At 43.8% G+C, this 18,261-nt stretch overlaps 1 protein-coding gene across 1 annotated transcript in view; it reads right to left on the reverse strand.

Annotated features, from left to right (window-relative positions):
- The window catches only part of MYO7B (myosin VIIB), a 92,097-nt gene that overhangs the window by 67,300 nt on the left and 6,536 nt on the right, over positions 1–18,261 (reverse strand). Inside the window, exons 2-5 of the mRNA XM_060178098.1 lie at positions 16,610–16,651; positions 4,989–5,102; positions 3,815–3,967; positions 1,147–1,336 (exon numbers count right to left, since the gene is read on the reverse strand). Of these exons, the coding sequence (XP_060034081.1) occupies positions 1,147–1,336; positions 3,815–3,967; positions 4,989–5,102; positions 16,610–16,627 (475 nt within the window). The 5' untranslated portion in view covers positions 16,628–16,651. The remainder of the gene's footprint in view (positions 1–1,146; positions 1,337–3,814; positions 3,968–4,988; positions 5,103–16,609; positions 16,652–18,261) is intronic.

Raw genomic sequence — 18,261 nt, forward strand, 5'->3', positions numbered from 1 at the left:
CTTCAGGCAGGAGAGTCTTTTTGTATAACCATTATGAGAGTCATTTGTGTAACCATTTTCATAACTTTTCTACAAGCCCACCACAGGTCTGCTCTTGGACCTGCCTGAACAGGGGCACTCTTACTTCACAAAAATTAAAAATTTACCCTTCCCCCACATGCATCTTGACATTCTCAGTGGGTCTCAGAGCATCCACACTGTGTTATCAGTCCCCCTCAAGTGTTATCTCCTCCTATAGAACACGTCAGGGCACACAGCTGAGGACTAGTTCAAGCTCGAGTGGGGGGTGGATAGAGAATGATCATGAAAAGACTTTCATCCATGTCTAAAGTTCCAGAGTTACAAGTTCAGTCCTACACACTACTGTAAGCCAGAGCTAATCAGTGCCTCTGAAAATAAAATAAAATAAATAAAATGTAGGCAAGCTTGAATGAACAGATAAATGAGTGACATCATTAAACTATCAAGCTAGATGCCATGGAGCCAAAATCCCACTGTCTTTTCCAAATTCCCACTGTCTTTCCTGCCCATTCCTCCTGCTCTTCCTCTTTACCAAGGGGACGGACCTCTTTGGGGCAGAGGTAAGGTCATGCAGCATGTCTCTGAAGCAGGGTCAGGACCTGGCTTGGATGGGGACATGTCCCTTCTAGACCCCAGTGACATGAAGCCAGAACTCAAGAGCAGGATACTGCCCTTGTCCTCGGCTGGCATCTGTCTTGATATTATTACTATTTTTAATGACCCCAGTACCACCAAAGGCCTCTCTGCTAGGATCCATATCTCAAAGAGCTCTACTTCATCCTTCTCGGCTTGCCTCAGAAAACAGTCACTGAAAGCTAGGGTAGCTCAGACCCTGGCAATCCAATGAGTGAGCAGGTATGAAAAAAAAAAAAAAAGGAAAAGAAGAAGAAGAAAAAAGGAAACTTGGAAGGACTTTGTAGGGTAGATAGATCCTTGTCAGATGCAGATGAGCTGGTGCCCTTGGGGAAGGTGTTTGCAACGGAACAGAAGCCCCTATGTCACACCAGCCACGCAGGAATGCTGGTCAGGAACGGCTGGGAAGAAGAGATGCCCCCTCCATTGATCTTGGTGGGGGAGGGGGGTGCCTGGCCCTGCTGGCACTGCAGGAGTGTGGAGAGTCTGAACCCCACCTAATAATGCAGCACTGGTCCTTCTTATTCTTCTTCATGTTGAAATAGCAGTTGTCGGCGATGGCGAAGACATGGGGCGGCAGCTCCCCCACATGCCGCTTGTAGTACAGGTGCACCTGCTCCAGGGTATAGAGGGGCAGCGCCTGGAATGGGTTCACGGCCACCAGGATGGAGCCTGTGTACGTCTGCGGAAGGGAGCAAGTGGTGAGTGCTTCCCACCCTACTGTCAGCACTGCCTGCTCCTGGCCCTGACCTGGATTTGGAGACGATTCCTAAGGGCCACCTGGACAGGCTGACTCCAGGGGAGAAGTGGACTCAGTAGGCTCATGGAATCTAATTCCAGGCCACAGAGATAAGGCGCCCTGTTGCTCCGATTCCTCCTCATGGTGACATTCTTCACCAAAAGATCCTGAGGACAAGGGATTGAATTCACAGGAAGAGTCAACTGGCAAGTTGTGGAATATTTAGCATCTTGCCTGGTTCTTAGAAGAGGCTCAATAAGAAATGGATTGAACATATGAAGATCCTACCCCAGGAGGCAGTCAGCCATAGCTCTCACCAAGGCCTTGTGGGACACTGGCTAGGTGGAACAGGGGTGGCCACCTCCACAAGTCATCTTATTTTAGTTTTCTTTTAGGAACCAAGGGAAAAACCTCTATCTCCAAGGGCTATTAAAAAGGGCTATTTTTTTTTTTAGATTTAATTATGAAGGGTCAGGCAGTGGCACACCTGGTTAAGCGCACGTAGTACTATGCTCAAGGATCCAGGTTCGAACCCCTGGCTCCCCACCTGCACTTCACAGTCAGTGAAGCAGGTCTGCAGGTGTCTCTCTTTCTCTCTCCCTCTTCCCTCCCCTTTTCCTCTCCAGTTCCCTCTGTCCTTTCAAATAAAATGGAAGGAAAAGGGAAAGAAAAAAATGGTCGCCAGGAGTCATGGATGCATAGTCCTGGCGCCAAGCCCCAGAGAGGGAAAAGAAATGCAAGCATGGGACCAGGTGGTTGTGAACCCAAATGAGTGCACACACTACCATGCATGAGGACATGGGCTCAAGCCCCCAGTCCCCACCTGCAGGAGTGAAGTTTCACAAGTGCTGGAGCACTGCTGCTGGTACCCGTCCTTTCTGTTTCTTTCTCCCTCACTGTTTCTCTCACCTCTCACCCTCTATCAAACAAACAAACAAACAAACAAAAATGGCTACAAGTCCCAGTGATAGCCCTGGTGGCAATAAACCAAAAAGAACGCAAGCATAAGACTTCTGGAAAGAAGAACATACAGTCAGTCTAGCTTGTTGCTTTTCAGTCTGAAGGGCTTTGACAGTTGGACTCATGCTGATCCATATCCCTCACAGAATCCCTTCCTTCTCCTCTCCCAGCTCTCCCTCTGTTCAGTGTCCCCAGATAACTCCCCCACTCCTGTGAACACCCCCCAAAGAAGAGTCAGTGAATGCCGAGCCGTCACCCTTCCCCTACAAGAGGCAGACAGGGCTTCCCCCAAACCGCACCACCGAGAGTGAGGCTGACTTTCATTCTGGACTGCCACCTTACAAGGGAAAATCTGCAGACAGAGGCCAGACTTCAGCTGATGAGAAACCTCCATCCATTGCTAGGCATTGTGGGAAGTAGCTGTATCTACCTGTTGTTGGAGAATGGGGCCCACTGTCCGGGGAAGTCCAGCCGTTGTTTCCATGAGGTTCAAGCGGGCTGACCCCCCAACTCTCCCTTCAGGTCAAGACGAGGGCAGGTTCCCCTGAACTCCTGAACTAATGATGGATGGCTTCTCTGGAAAGGGGGCTACCTTTCTACACATGCCTCTCCTTTCCCCTTAAAACAAAGGCCATGAATTACTGTACATTGTGTTTGGCCTAACTTGAAAGCCACCACATACGTTCTTGTTCAGCTGCCCCCTCCTCCTCCCTCTTCCTCTGAAATGCCTGTAATTTACCCTGAGATGCCTGTAATTTACCCCTGAGGAAATATGCATTGTGAAGCTTGTGATCAAACCTTGTATGGGAATTCTTCATTTGTGATCAAATAGTTTATAGGCCAACATGCGGCTATGCCGTTATGTTGCTCTGTGCTTGGGTTAATGATTTCCTTGACCTTCTACCTGGGCAATGGGTATATGCACTTGCTTTTTCTCTCAAATAAACGAATTGCCCTCCGAGGCTTTTCCCAGGGCTGACTGCTTGTCTCCCTATGCACATCACCCTCGAAACACTGAGCTGCTCCGGACCCGCAGGGTCCACTCTTGACCTCTGTCTCCCAACGGCAGAGGAGATGAGTGGACCCAGGAGTGAGCCTGCAATCTATACAGTCCACCTGGCCCACACTGCACAAGGAGGGCAGTGGTTTGCTGCCTCGAGAGCCTGTCTCCTCAACAGTCCTGGGAAGGAGCCAGGCAGAAGGCCTGTGCTGCCACCCTACACCTTAACTTACTGTGACTCTAAGAGCAATCACCCTGCTTCTTCCCAGTCAGAATGTAGGGAAAGGTTAAGCCCTCTAATGGCTTCACATGGTGTGAGAGTACAAGGATTGAGCCAAGAGAATCTGGCTCCAAAAGCCCTTCTGCAGTGTTTTGTCTCCACCAAGGGACCAGCACGTGCAGGCAGAGCCTCTGTGGGACCCCCTGCCTTGCCCCAAGCCCCGGTGCGCACAGGCACTCACATAGATCTTGTGCTGTTGGTAGCGGATCAGAAGGTTGTGCACCATGCCTGCCTCATTCAGGTCCCCCAGGCGGATCATGTCATCCACACCCTGGGCGGAGTTGGGGTGCATGTGGCTGAGGGCACCAAGGTTGTCTGCGTGGATCCAGTGTTCCTAGAACAGAGTGCATGAGCTTCCCTGAGAGGTAGCCTCCTCCTGGGCCAGCCTTCCCCACCTTCCTCCAAGTTCTCAGATCAACTGACCTGGCGGCTGGTCTTAGGGAAGGGTCAGCCTGGGGGTTAAGGTTAAAGGGAATCAGGCCAGGACCAGGACAGTCTGTGACTGACATGAACACATGTCTAGGGCCAGGGCTCAAAGTGTAGCCAGCTTGAGTTTCAGACTAGGATGAAAGAAGCTCATCAGTTCTGCCACTGACTTGAGCCATTTGGAGCTGAGGTCCTCAAAGACTGCTGAGAGGAGAATGTGCACATGTTTTTCAAGCTGTCTAACCTGACTTTGGGAGTAACAAAATGTCACTGCTGATATGTTACTGGCTCACGGCCAGAATAGGGAGCTTCCAAGCCAGTCTTGAAACCTCTTCTTGGACATCATGTCTCCTCAAGCCTGCTTTGTCCAGCAAAGAGGAAGAATTAAGTGATTTGCTGAAGCTATATATCCTCCCCCCTACAAACTGTCTTTGGGGATGCCTCCTTAGCCCCGGTGACTGGCTGGTCCCTGTCACCTCAGCTTCCCAGCTCTCTCTAGACTGTACCGTTTTGCTCTGTGTGAAAAGAGACCAGCAGTCCCTTCCTGCTCACATTCCAGGGCCATAAGAAGTCTTCCCTCAGCTTTCCCTCTGCCTCGTGCCTTCCCTCTGTCACAGGCCAGCTTTCCTCCTGTCTCTTTTCTCTGCCGTAGCCCCTTCCCATAATCCCTCCTGTTCCTCTGACTGCTCTAGTTTTCCTCCTTGCCTTTCACTATAGAAATATTCCCAGAGACAGGCAGGCACTTGTGTTCACTGTGGCAAAGCTCAACACTCCTCAGTCCTGCTAAGTTAGTGTCCCAGCATTGGCTGTGGAACCCCCACATGAGAATAATGGAAAGCAGCCTTGGAGACAGGGGCTTAGGGAGCTCGGGGGCGGGGGGGGGGGGACAGGGAATGGCCCAGCCTCTGGGAGAATGCAGCCACACTGACCTTGCCTTCATCATCTTCCACCAAGATCTTGCTGGGCTTTGTGTTTTTGACAATGCCACCGATGGCCACATTGGTCTTGTTGACGTAGGGGGCTTCCAGCCACACATGGTCACCCTGGAGTCAGAAAGAAGTTGCTTCTCAGTTCCTGGCTCCATCCTTCCCTTTCTGGTCAAGACATCCCTTTCCTAGGAACTGTCCCTTCCAACTAAAAGTCCCCAATAAGCCTACTGAGCACCACAAAGACACACTTCCTGATTCTTGCAACCAAGGTAGGCCAGGGAAGCTCCTGCTGCTACCTTCTGTTACCATCCTGGCAAGAGGTGGAGAGAAAGGAAGGAAAAAAAAAAGGTTTTCTGGGGTAGAGTTTCAGTTTGACGAGATGAAGTTTTCAGAACTATTGCACAACCACGTGAATCTACATTCTACTGAACTACATGCTTTTAAATAGTTAAGATGGTGTTTCTCTCCTCTCCTCTCAACTAGGAGACTCCAGGTCAGCTAGAAATACCAAAGGAGATCATCTGGGACCGCAACAAGGCAGGACTAGAATGATTACAGGAACCCACCAAATCACCAGTGAGTGTAAACACATGTAGCTCATGGACAGAGAGGAGCCTAGAGAGAGATTAAGTGGCTGGTAACAGTCTGGCAGTTTACCAGTTGAGATATCACCTCCATTCTATTTCACCAACAAAAAGGCAGCTTAAGGGAGAAGAGGACTCCCCTAAGACTCACCAAATGCAACTGTGAATCTCCATTGCTGCTGCCCTCAGAATCTGGAGCAGCAGTAGGGAGGACCTATGCTGACACCAGGGGACAAAGACCTAACCTGAAAACTCAGGAGAAGATATATACCTCAGGGGCCTAGCAGTGGGACTGTGAGAGTCTCTTTGTACAACCACTGGATTATCTCTGCCCCACCCTGCTTTATCTCTTCATCAGGAGTAAGAGTAAGCTTATTATGCTAAGAAGGCAACTTAAAGTTTAAAAGCCCTCAAGCTCCCATAGCCTGCAGGGAAGAAAAAAAACAAAAGAGGCTCTTAAGCCACTGAGCTCCAACTGAGGAATTAAAATAATATTGTAACAACTGTCAATTTCCACAACTGTGAACCCTTTACTTACCTTACTTAGATACAAGTCAATCTAGGCAAGAGAGATCAGTAACTTGAAGAGTACTGAGAGAGGGACCTCATAACATACTATATAGAATAATTAAACCAACAAGAAGAAATATTGGAGAAATAAACCAGGACAAGAATTCAGCTAAAAGTCCCCCAAAGGTTGAAGCACAAAATAATGACGTCAACATCCAAACACTAGTTAAGGAAATAATCACAGGAGTGAGTAAAGAGTTTGAAAGAATTGTCAAAAAAAATGCAGGAACAACAGATGAGACTCTGGAAGAAAACACTAACTATCTCAAGAATGTTAGAGAGCTAAAAGCTGAAATAGCTGAGCTAAGAACACAACTAGCTGAACAAGCTAAAAAAATATCAGAACAGGGTAACAAAACAGATGGACTCCAGAAAACAGTAGAGGGCAGAGAGAATAGAATAAGGCTGAAGACAGACTTAGCAAGACCGAGGATGAATTAAAGACAACTAAAAAAGGAGTAAGAGATCTCAAAAAGAGATTAAGAAATACTGAAAACAACAAGAGACCTATGGGATGACTTCAAAAGAATTAATATAAGAATTATTGGCTTAACAGAGGAAGAAAGAGAGGGAGAGAAAGAAAGCGTTCTTCAGGAGATAATAGCTGAAAACTTCTCTAGTCTGGACAACATAAAAGACATAAAGGTTCAAGAAGCCCAGAGGGTCCCAAACAAAATTAACCCAGACTTAAAGACACCAAGACACATCCTATTTAGAATGGAAAGGAATAAGGATAAAGAAAGGATCTTGAAGGCTGCAAGAGAAAAAAAAAGAGTCACCTACAGAGGAAAACCCATAAGATTAACAGCAGACTTTTCCACAAAAACACTACAGGACAGAAGAGAATGGCAAGATATCTATTGATTGTTCAATGAGAAAGGCTTTCAACCAAGACTACCATATCCTGCTAGACTGTCATTCAGACTAGATGGAGGCATAAAAACCTTCTCAGGCAAGCAACAGTTGAAAGAACAAACTATCACCTAGCCTGCCATGAAAGAAGTTCTGAAAGGTCTATGAACAGTCAGACCACCATAAATAGGCCATGTATAAGAACACTCTAAAAGTTCTACAAGAATGGTGTTAAAATATCTTCAATCTTTGATATCAATAAATGTCAATGGCCTGAATTCACCTATTAAAAGGCACAGAGTAGGAAGATGGATCAGAAAACACAACCCAACAATATGCTGTCTACAGGAAACCCACGTAACTCAACAAGACAAACACAGACTCAAAGTGAAAGGATGAAAAACTATCATATAAGCCAATGGCCCACAAAAAAGGACAGGAACAGCTATTCTCATATCTGACACGGTAGATTTTAAAATCAATAAAATTTAAAAAGATAGGGATGGACACTACTTAATGCTCAGAGAATCAGTCAATCAAGAGGACTTAACAATTATTAACGTCTATGCACCCAACGAGAAGCCATCTAAATACATCAAACATCTACTGAAAGAGCTATAGCAATATATTAGCAGCAACACAGTCATATTAGGGGACTCCACACCCTACTCTTTCAACTTGACAGATCATCCAGGCAGAAAATCATTAAAGGCATGAGGGAACTAAATGAGGAGATAGATAAAATAGAACTATTGGACATTTTCAGAGGCATTCATCCAAAGAAACTGGAATACACATTTTACTCAAGTCCACATATGTCATTCTCAAGGATAGACCATATGTTAGGCCACAAAGACAGCATTAGCAAATTCAAAAGCAATGAAATCACCCCAAGCATCTTCTCAGACCACAGTGGAATTAAACTAACACTTAACAATCAACTAAAGATTAGTAATAGTCCCAAAATGTGGAAGCTCAACAGTACACTCCTTAACTACTGGGTCAAAGAGAAAATAAAGGAAGAAACCAAAATGTTTTGAGAATTCAATGAAAATGAAGACACAAGTTATCAAAATATTTAGGACACAGCTAAGGCAGTACTGAGAGGAAAGTTCATAGCCATACAAGCACACATTAGGAAACAAGAAAAAGCACAAATAAATAGCCTGATTGCACATCTCAAAGACCCAGAAGAAGAAGAAGAAGAAGAAGAGGAAGAACAACAACAACAACAACAACAACAACAACAATAACAACGGAACCCTAAAGCAACCAGAAGGACAGAAATAACTAAAGTTAGGGCAGAAATAAGTAACGTTGAAAATAAGAAAACCATACAAAAGATCAATGAAAGTAAATGTTGGTTCTTCGAAAGACTGAACAAAATCAACAAAACTTTATCCAGACTCAAAGAACAAAAAAGAGAGAAGACCCAAATAAATCAGATCATAAATGAAAGAGGAGATATCACAACAGACACATCAGAAATTCAGCATATCATGTGAGACTTCTATGAACAACTACATGCCACCAAGCTAGAGAACCTGGAAGAAATGGATGATTTCCTAGATACCTACAAACTTCCAAAATTAAGTAAAGAGGAAGTAGATAACATGAACAGGACCGTCACAGCTAATGAAATTGAAACAGTTATCAAAAACCTTCCCAAAAATAAAAGTCCTGGACCAGATGGTTTTACAAATGAATTCTACAAAACCTTCAAAGAAGAACAAATACCTCTACTTTTAAAAGTCTTCCAGAAGACTGAAGACACTGGAATACTCCCTTCCAGCATCTGTGAAGCCAACATCACTTTGATACCAAAAGCAGACAAGGACATAACCAAAAAAGAAAACTACAGACCAATATCTCTGATCAACACAGGTGCTAAAATATTGAACAAAATTCTAGCCAACCGGATACAGCAGTCTATTAAAAAGATTGTTCATCATGACCAAGTGAGGTTTATCCCAGGGATGCAAGGTTGGTTTAATATATGTAAATCAATCAACGTGATCCACCACATCAATAAAAGCAAGACCAAAAACCACATGGTAATATCAATAGATGCAGAGAAAGCCTTTGACAAAATCCAGCAACCCTTTATGATCAAAGCACTACAAAAAATGGGAATAGATGGAAAATTCCTGAAGACAGTGGAGTCTATATATAGCAAACCTACAGCCAACATCATACTCAATGTTGAAAAACTGAAAGTGTTTCCCCTCAGATCAGGTACTAGACAGGGCTGCCCACTACCACCATTACTATTCAACATAGTGTTGGAAGTTCTTGCCATAGCAATCAGGCAGGAGCAAGGAATTAAAGGGATACAGATTGAAAGAGAAGAAGTAAAACTCTCCCTATTTGCAGATGACATGACAGTATACACAGAAAAACCTAAGGAATCCAGCAAGAAGCTTTTGGAAATCATCAGGCATTACAGTAAGGGAGACTATAAAATTAACATTCAAAAGTAAGTGGCATTCCTCTATGCAAACACTAAGTTAGAAGGAGAATAAATCTATAAGTCAATTCCTTTTACTATAGCAACAAAAACAATAAAATATATAGGAGTAAACCTAACCAAAGAAGTGAAAGACTTGTATACTGAAAATTATGACTCACTACTCAAGGAAATTAAAAAAGATACAAATAAGTGGAAAGATATTCCAGGTTCATGGGTTGGAAGAATTAACATCATCAAAATAAATATACTGCCCAGAGCCACATACAAATTTAATGCTATCCCCATCAAGATCCCAACCACATTTTTTATAAGAATAGAACAAATGTTACAAATGTTTATCTGGAACCAGAAAAGACCTAAATTGCTAAAACAATTTTGAGAAGAAAGAACAGAACTGGAGGCATCACACCACCAGTTCTCAAATTGTATTATAGGGCCATTGTCATCAAAACTACTTGGTACTGGAACATGAATAGACATACTGACCAGTGGAATAAAATTGAGAGCCCAGAAGTAAGCCCCCCACCTATGGACATCTAATCTTTGACAAAGGTGCCCAGACTATTAAATGGGGAATCAGAGTCTCTTCAACAAATGGTGTTGGATACAATGGGTTGAAACATGCAGAAGAATTAAACTGAACCACTGTATTTCACCAAATACAAAAGTAAATTCCAAGGGGATCAAGGACTTGAATGTTAGACCACAAACTATCAGATACTTAGAGGAAAATATTGGCAGAACTCTTTTCCACATAAATTCTAAAGACATCGTCAATGAAACTAATTCAATTACAAAGAAGACTAAGGCAAGTATAAACCTTTGGGACTACATCAAATTAAAAAGCTTCTGCACAGCTATAGAAACCACTACCCAAACCAAGAGACCCATAACAGAATGGGAGAAGATCTTTATATGCCATACATCAGATAAGAGGCTAATAACCAGAATATATAAAGAACTTGCAAATCTCAACAACAAGAAAACAAATAACCCCATCCAAAAATGGGGGCAGGACATGGACAGAATATTCACCACAGAAGAGATCCAAAAGGCTGAGAAACACATGAAAAAAATGCTCTAAGTCTTTGATTGTCAGAGAAAGGCAAATAAAGACAACAATAAGATACCACTTCACTCCTGTGAGAATGTCATACATCAGAAAAGGTAACAGCAGCAAATGCTGGAGAGGGTGTGGGGTCAAAGGAACCCTCCTGCACTGCTGGTGGGAATGTCAATTGGTCCAGCCTCTGTGGAGAACAGTCTGGAGAACTCTCAGAAGGCTAGAAATGGACCTACCCTATGATCCTGCAATTCCTCTCCTGGAGATACATCCTAAGGAACCCAACACACCCATCCAAAAAGATCTGTGTACACATATGTTCATAGCAGCACAATTTGTAATAGCCTAAACCTGGAAGCCACCCAGGTGTCCAACAATAGATGAGTGGTTGAGCAAGTTGTGGTACATATACACAATGGAATACTACTCAGCTATAAAAAATGGCAACTTCACTGTTTTCAGCCGATTTTGGGTGGACCTTGAAAAAATCATGTTAAGTATAATAAGTCAGAAACAGTAGGATGAATATGGGATGATCTCACTCTCAGGCAGAAGTTGAAAAACAAGATCAGAAGAGAAAACACAAGTAGAACCTGAAATGGAATTGGCGTATTGCACCAAAGTAAAAGACTCTGGGGTGGGTTTGGGGGGGGGGGGTGAACACAGGTCCAAATAGAATGACAGAGGACCTAGTGTGGGTTGTATTGTTATATGGAAAACTGGAAAATGTTATGCATGTACAAACTATTGTATTTACTGTCGAATGTAAAACATTAATTCCCCAATAAAGAAATTTAAAAAAAAAAAGTCATTTCCCCTCCTCAAGATAGTGGAGTCCATATATAGCAAACCTACAGCCAACATCATACTCAATGGACAAAAGCTGAAGCCATTCCCCTTCAGATCAGGGACTAGGCTGGGCTGTTCTTTATCACCATTACTCTTCAACATAGTATTAGAAGTTCTTGCCATAGTAATGAGGCAAGAGAAAGACATCAAATGAATATAGATTGGAAGGGAATAAGTCAAACTCTATTTGCAGATGATATGATAGTATACATAGAAAAAACAAAAAAAAATAGCTAATATGATGAACTCAATGTTACATTCTTTACCATGATTAGATTTGAAAAGAAGTCTTGTAAATTTTACCCAAACAATGTGATAAATAAAAATGGAATTACTTGAACCCCGGCTCCCCACCTGCAGGGGAGTCGCTTCACAGGCGGTGAAGCAGGTCTGCAGGTGTCTATCTTTCTCTCCTCCTCTCTGTCTTCCCCTCCTCTCTCCATTTCTCTCTGTCCTATCCAACAACGACGACAACAACAATAATAACTACAACAATAAAAAAAAACAAGGGCAACAAAAGGGAATAAATAAATAAAATAAATATTTAAAAAAATGGAATTAATTTATGACCCAGTAATGCTACTCTCAGTCATTTATCCAGTGGACGCTCAAGCAGTAATTAGAAGAGACACATGCACCCCTGTGTTCATAGTTGCATTATTCACAACAGCCAAAGAGTGGAAGCAGCCTAAATGCCCATAATCAAATGACTGGTTAAAGAAGTTATGGGATATATATTCCATGGAATACTACTCTGCAGTCAAAAAAGATGATATTGTATACTTTGGGATAAAATGGATGGAACTGGAGGTGTTTATGCTTAGTGAAATAAGTAAAAAACGATGAAAGATGGGGCTGGGTGGTGGTGCATCTGATTGAGCACACATGTTACAATGCACAAGGACCTAAGTTTGAGCCCCCAGTCCCCACCTGCAGGGAGAAAGCTTTGCAAGTGGTGAAGCACAGCTTCAGATGTCTCTCTGTCTCTCTTCCCCTCTGTCTCCCCTTCCCTCTCAATTTCTGACTGTCTCTGTCCAATAAATAAAGATAATAAAAAAAGTATTAGGGGGCAAGTGGTGGTGCACCTAGTTGAGTGCACATGCTACAGTGTGCAAGGACCTGGGTTCAACCCCCAGCCCCCACCTGCATAGGGAAAGCTTCACAGGTGGTGAAGCAGTGCTGCAACTGTCTCTTTGTCTCTCTCCCTCTCTATCTCCCCTGTCCTCTCAATTTCTGTCTCTTTCCAATAAGCAAATAAAGATAATAAAAATTAATCTTAAAAAAATAGAGATGAAAGACAACTACCAGATGGTTTCACTCATATGTGGAATCTAGAGATCTGATTTACATAAACTTGCCAAAGGAAAAAAATATAAACAAAACAGACACAAGCAAACTATTTGTAAGATTTGAGAGAACTACGGTGATTCTCTTTGGGAGGTGGGAGGGTGGGAATATGGAACTTTGGCGGTGGGTGTGGTGTAGAACTATACTTGATACTCTTATAATCTTGTAACAAACTATTAATGACAAATAAGAATGGGGGAAGTTTGTAATAGAAAACTAAGCAGAAAGGTCAGTGAAAATAGCCCGCTTGGACAGCATGCTGCTTTGCCAAGTCTGTAACCAGACTCCAGTCTGGGCCCCACTGCACTGAAGGAAGCTGGTGTTGTGGCCCCTTTCGCTCTCTCTGCCAGCAGATAGGGAGAAAGGACAACTTAGTCTAGACAGGAAAGCATGAATACTAGTGGCACGGCCTGGGTCATTAGAGAGTCACCCTTACTTAGCTAACTAAGTAAAGAGCATGTAGATCTGATCAGAATAAGGCTTTGACAATACCATAATGGCAGAGACAGGATGGTATGTGTGAGTGCTAGGGCAAAGTCAATCACAGTTGATGGTGCCTGAAACTAAAAAAAAAAAAAAAAAAAATCAAAGACCACTGTAACACGTTCCTTAGAGACATCAAGGAAAAATCAGAAAAATCTCCTAGAAGGGCCAACAGAGGTGACATCTGAGGAGCTGTGAGGGCTCCTTAGATGGAACTACATAACTTTATACAAGTTACAACTGAGCTCAAAAGAATAGCAAGAAACAGCTGCTACAGGATGCAGAAGACCAGCATGAAGAATAGATCGTGCTCAAGGAACAATCCCATCACACACCTCGGGAGCCTAGAACTCCTCTTATGGGGGTGAAATGTCAGTGTAGGTCAGAGCAGTAGGCAGTGAAGCCCCTGGCAGATGACCCAAACAAGAAGATTCAAAGTCAGAGAGAGACCGCAGACCTCTTAGAGCAAAATTAATACCCACCAGAAATGAGAGAAAAGGAGAAAGAGAGAGAGAGAGAGAGAAAGGACTCCCAGTCCAGACTGAGTGATATAGTGTCATCTTGACATGAACTGATTTAATAAATGAAAAGCACACAACAGCTTTTGTTCCCTATAAACAGTCAAATATTGACTAGCAAGCACGCAGCAGAAATAGAAATATTCCATGAACTCTTGCAGCGAAAGAAAAAAAAAAGTTCATTTAAGAGAAGACAAAATGAAGGTCCAGAAACTGGACAAATCTGGTCAAGGTGACACAGTAAGAGAACATCAGAGCTCACTGGGGATGGAGCCAGCCTTTTGCCACTGGACAGACAGACATCCTTTCACTCCTGGTCTGGCTCCTGGTCTGGCACATACATATCAAGTGTGACAATCTAACTTCTCCAACTCAGAGACAGATTCAATTAGACTAACACAATTCACTATGAATGGGGAGGGTGAAACATTGTCAACTGTTTTGTTTTGTTTTGTTTTGTTTTTTAATATAAAATGTACCTACTCAAGGGCCAGGCGGTAGCACAGTGGGTTAGGCGCAAGTGGTACAAAGCACAAGGACCTGTGTGAGGATCCCGGTTCAAGCCCCGGCTCCACACCTGCAGGGAGGTCACTTCACAGGCAGTTGTTGGTATGTTTCTAAAAACCCCTTCTGTTTCATTTGGTTTAATCCCCCTGCTTAACACTGCATTCTATTTACATAACCACTTCATTCTATTTACATAACCTCTGTTAACAAGCACCACCTTCCCTCCAGGGCATTGGTGGTTTAGTGGTAGAATTCTCACCTGCTCCGCCCCCTCTCCTTGTCATACCCTGATTTTCACCAGTCATTTTTCTCTCCACCCTCTCTGCGTAGCATCCTGTTCCCACCCTACTGGGCTAGTATATTTATAAAGACAAGATTGTTTGTAGTTAGTTAGTTAGTTTAGCTTAGCTTGGTATAGATTGCGCTGCATCCTGCATGAATAAAGAGATACTGCCTACAGCTCAACCATGAGGCCCTGGTCATCTGTTACCCGCCCGTGAAGCCAGCCGGCGAAAACAACAGGCAGTGAAGCAGGTCTTCAGGTGTCTATCTTTCTCTCCCCCTGTGTCTTCCTCTCCTCTCTCCATTTCTTTCTGTCCTATCCAACAACAATGACATCAATGACAACAATAATAATGACAACAACAAGGGTAACAACAAGGGCAACAAAATGGGAAAAATGGCCTCTAGGAGCAGTGGATTCATAGTACAGGCACTGAGCCCCAGCAATAACCCTGGAGGCAAAAAATAAAAAAAAGAGATGTACCTATTCAACAAGTTTATACTTCTTTTTTTATTACTTTGATTTATTTATTGGCTGGAGATAGCCAGAAATCAAGAGGGAAAGGGGAGATAGAGAGGGAAAGAGACAAGGACACACCTGAAGCCCTGATTCACATGAAGTTTTCCCCCTGCAGATAGGGACCCAGGAGGCTCAAACCAGGTCCTTACACATTGTAACAGGTGCACTCAATCAGATGTGCCACCACCTGGTCCCCTATATTTTCTTAACAATAGATACTAGAGTGAAAATTAAAGCCTGAAGGGCTAGGCAGCAGCTCAGCCAGTAGAACACAGTTCTATCACATACAAGAATGCCAGATTCAAGCCCCTGGTCCCCAACTGCAAGGAGGAAGCTTTACTGGTCTTAGAGAGGGCTGCATGTGTCTTTACTGGTCTTAGAAAGGGCTGCATGTGTCTCCTCTTCCCTCCTGTGTCTCTTTCCCCCTGCAGGTGGGGACCAGGGACTTGAACCTGGGTCCTTGCACCCTGTGGTGAGGGCAGTTAACAAGATGCAATACCACCTGGACCCTGGTATTTTCTTTTCTTTTTATTTTTTTTTCTAATGATTTACAAAATTATAAGCTAACAGGGGTACAATTCATACTATTCCCACCACCAGAATTCTGTGTCCCCATCCCCTCCACTGGAAACTACAGTAGATCTCCAAAGGTCATATATATATGTAAATCTACCTTTCTATCTATATCTTTTTAATTCCCCATTTTTTAATATTTATTTATTATTAGAGAGGGACAGAGAGAACTAGAGAGGGGTGAGAGAAATAGGTAAAGAGATGCCTGAAGCCCTGTTTCACTAGTTGTAAAGTTTTCCCTTTGCAGGTGGGGACACTGGCCTTGAACCTGGGTCCTTGAGCACTGTAATATGTGTGCTTAGCCAGGCATGCTTCTCTTGATCCATACCATTTGATACTGCATCAGCTGAGTTCAACCAAATCAATGCAGCCAGTACCACCTTAACATGTTTCATCTCAAATTGTGTCCAGAGATGCCAGGCATGGAATGTCAACCCTTCAGCCCAGTACTCTGCCACCAAGTAGCAGATGTTACCATGAAGCCAACCTGACTTCACTGAATGGATGACCTCATCTATGTGCCCTGCAACCCCACCTCTCCAGAGCCCTGCCCCACTAGGGAAAGACAGAAACAGTCTGGGGGTATGGATTCACCTACCAATGTCCATGTCCAGCAGAGAAGCAATTACAGAAGCCAGAACTCCCATCTACGGCACCCCATAATGATCCTGGGTCCATACTCCCAGAGGGATAAAAAAAACAGGAAAACTTCCAATGGAGGGGATAGAATACAGAACCAAGGTCTGGTGGTAGGAACTGCATGGAATTGTCCTATGGCCTTGTTGATAATTATTAGATCAATTAAAAAAAAAAAGATTCCTGGTAACAGATGTTCCGGCTCCTGGTGGGATTGGCATGCAGAGTCCTCTGGTCCTCTTGCCCTGTCACTTCCTCACTTTGGGAGTATGGATGAAAAGGGCATCAATCTTTGCATGGGAGTGATTTAACTAAGTCTTTAGAAACTTGTCTAACTGCCTCTAGATGAGACAGAAGCAGTTCTTACCAGCCTGAAGACCGACATCCTGTGGCAGCAGCAGCTCCCAGTCTGTGTGCAGAGAGAAAGAGGAGTGTCAGTCCTCAGACCCTGAAAGGAACCCTAGTCCAGAGCTGCATGTGCTCACTGTACATCCAAGTGCCTGGTGTGTGGCCATTTCTGTTCAAGAAGTGAGTCTTGAATCAATAGACAGGTAAATTGCAGCCCTGTCCCAAGTAAGGAAAAGCTCTCCCTTCCTCCCTTCCTCCCTGTTTTGTACTTAGCACTGGGTTAAACATAGTGAGTAAGGTGGTTCTGTTATTATTATGTTGTTGTTCAATTTATCATCATCATCATCATCATCATCATATCAGAGACCTGCTCAGTTCTGGCTTACGGTGGTACTGGGAATTTAACCTGGGACCTCAGACCCACAGGCATAAAAGTCTTTTACAGAACCATTATGCTGTCTTCCCAGCCCTAACTATTTTATTTCGGAGAGAGAGAAAGGTACAGAGAGAAAACCAGAGCCCTGTTCAGCACTGGCTTATAGTGGTGCTGGGGATTGAACCTGGGACCTCAGAGCCACAGACACAATAGTCTTACAGACAGATCAATAAACAAATAAATCCTTTACTTTAAAAAAATGTGAAAAAAAAACAGCTTTTTGAAAAGCCCCTAACAGAATCCTACCTCCCTGGCAGCATTTTTTAAAATTATTATTATTATTTTATTGGCTAGGACAGAGAGAAATTGAGAGGGGAGGAGGAGATAGAGGAAAAGATTGACACCTGTAGACCTGTAACAATTCCACCCCCTACAGGTGGAGACCCAGGGCTGGAACCAGAATCCTTTCACTGGTCCTTGAGCTTCGCACTACATGAGCTTAACACAGTGTGCCAATGCCCAGCCCCTCCTGGCAGCTCTTTCAAGGGGAGGTGGTGGCAGGAAAAGTTGCTAAGGGACACTGCCCTGCTGCTGCTGCTCCACTCCAAGTAGAAACTCAAGACTCAGGGGCCAGGCAGTGGCACATATGTTATAGTGCACAAAGACCCAGGTTCAATCCCCTGGTCCCCACTTGCAGGGGGAAAGCTTCACAAGTGGTGAAGCAAGGTTGCAGGTATCTCTCTGTCTCTTTTCCCCTCTACTCCCCCCTCCCTTCTCAATTTCTCTCTGTCTCTATCCAATAATAAATACAAATATAAAAATAACAATAAAGAAATTCAATACTCATGGAGCCTAACTCCATCTCCTTTTAGCCCCTCACTTATGAACTCTGACCTCCATACATGTGGGGCTATGTGTAAGCTTGACAGATCTTAGGGAGAACTTCCCCCATCCTTGGATAGAGGTCTGAGAAGATACCCTCTTGTGAGTCTCTCTCAACCAAGGTGAGCAAAGGAGGAAAACCGTCTCTCAGACTAAGTTCTTCCCTTCTTGACTCTCAAGCACACAGAAACCTCAAACTGCAGGCCACATGGCCGCCTACTTTAAGATTCATTCACTCAAAGTTCACGCATTCCACCTCACCTTTTGATCACAAAGGAAGAGCACATCCTGTCACACACTCCTAACACCAGACAAGTGAGAAGCCCCCAAGACCTTATTTCCTGTAGCCCTTTTGATGTCTTTGCAGCCTTGTTCTTCCTTCTCTATCTCACCCCTATTCTTCTGTCAAATGC

This window comes from Erinaceus europaeus, chromosome 18 (assembly GCF_950295315.1).
Source record: "Erinaceus europaeus chromosome 18, mEriEur2.1, whole genome shotgun sequence".
NCBI classification, from domain to species: Eukaryota; Metazoa; Chordata; class Mammalia; order Eulipotyphla; family Erinaceidae; genus Erinaceus; species Erinaceus europaeus.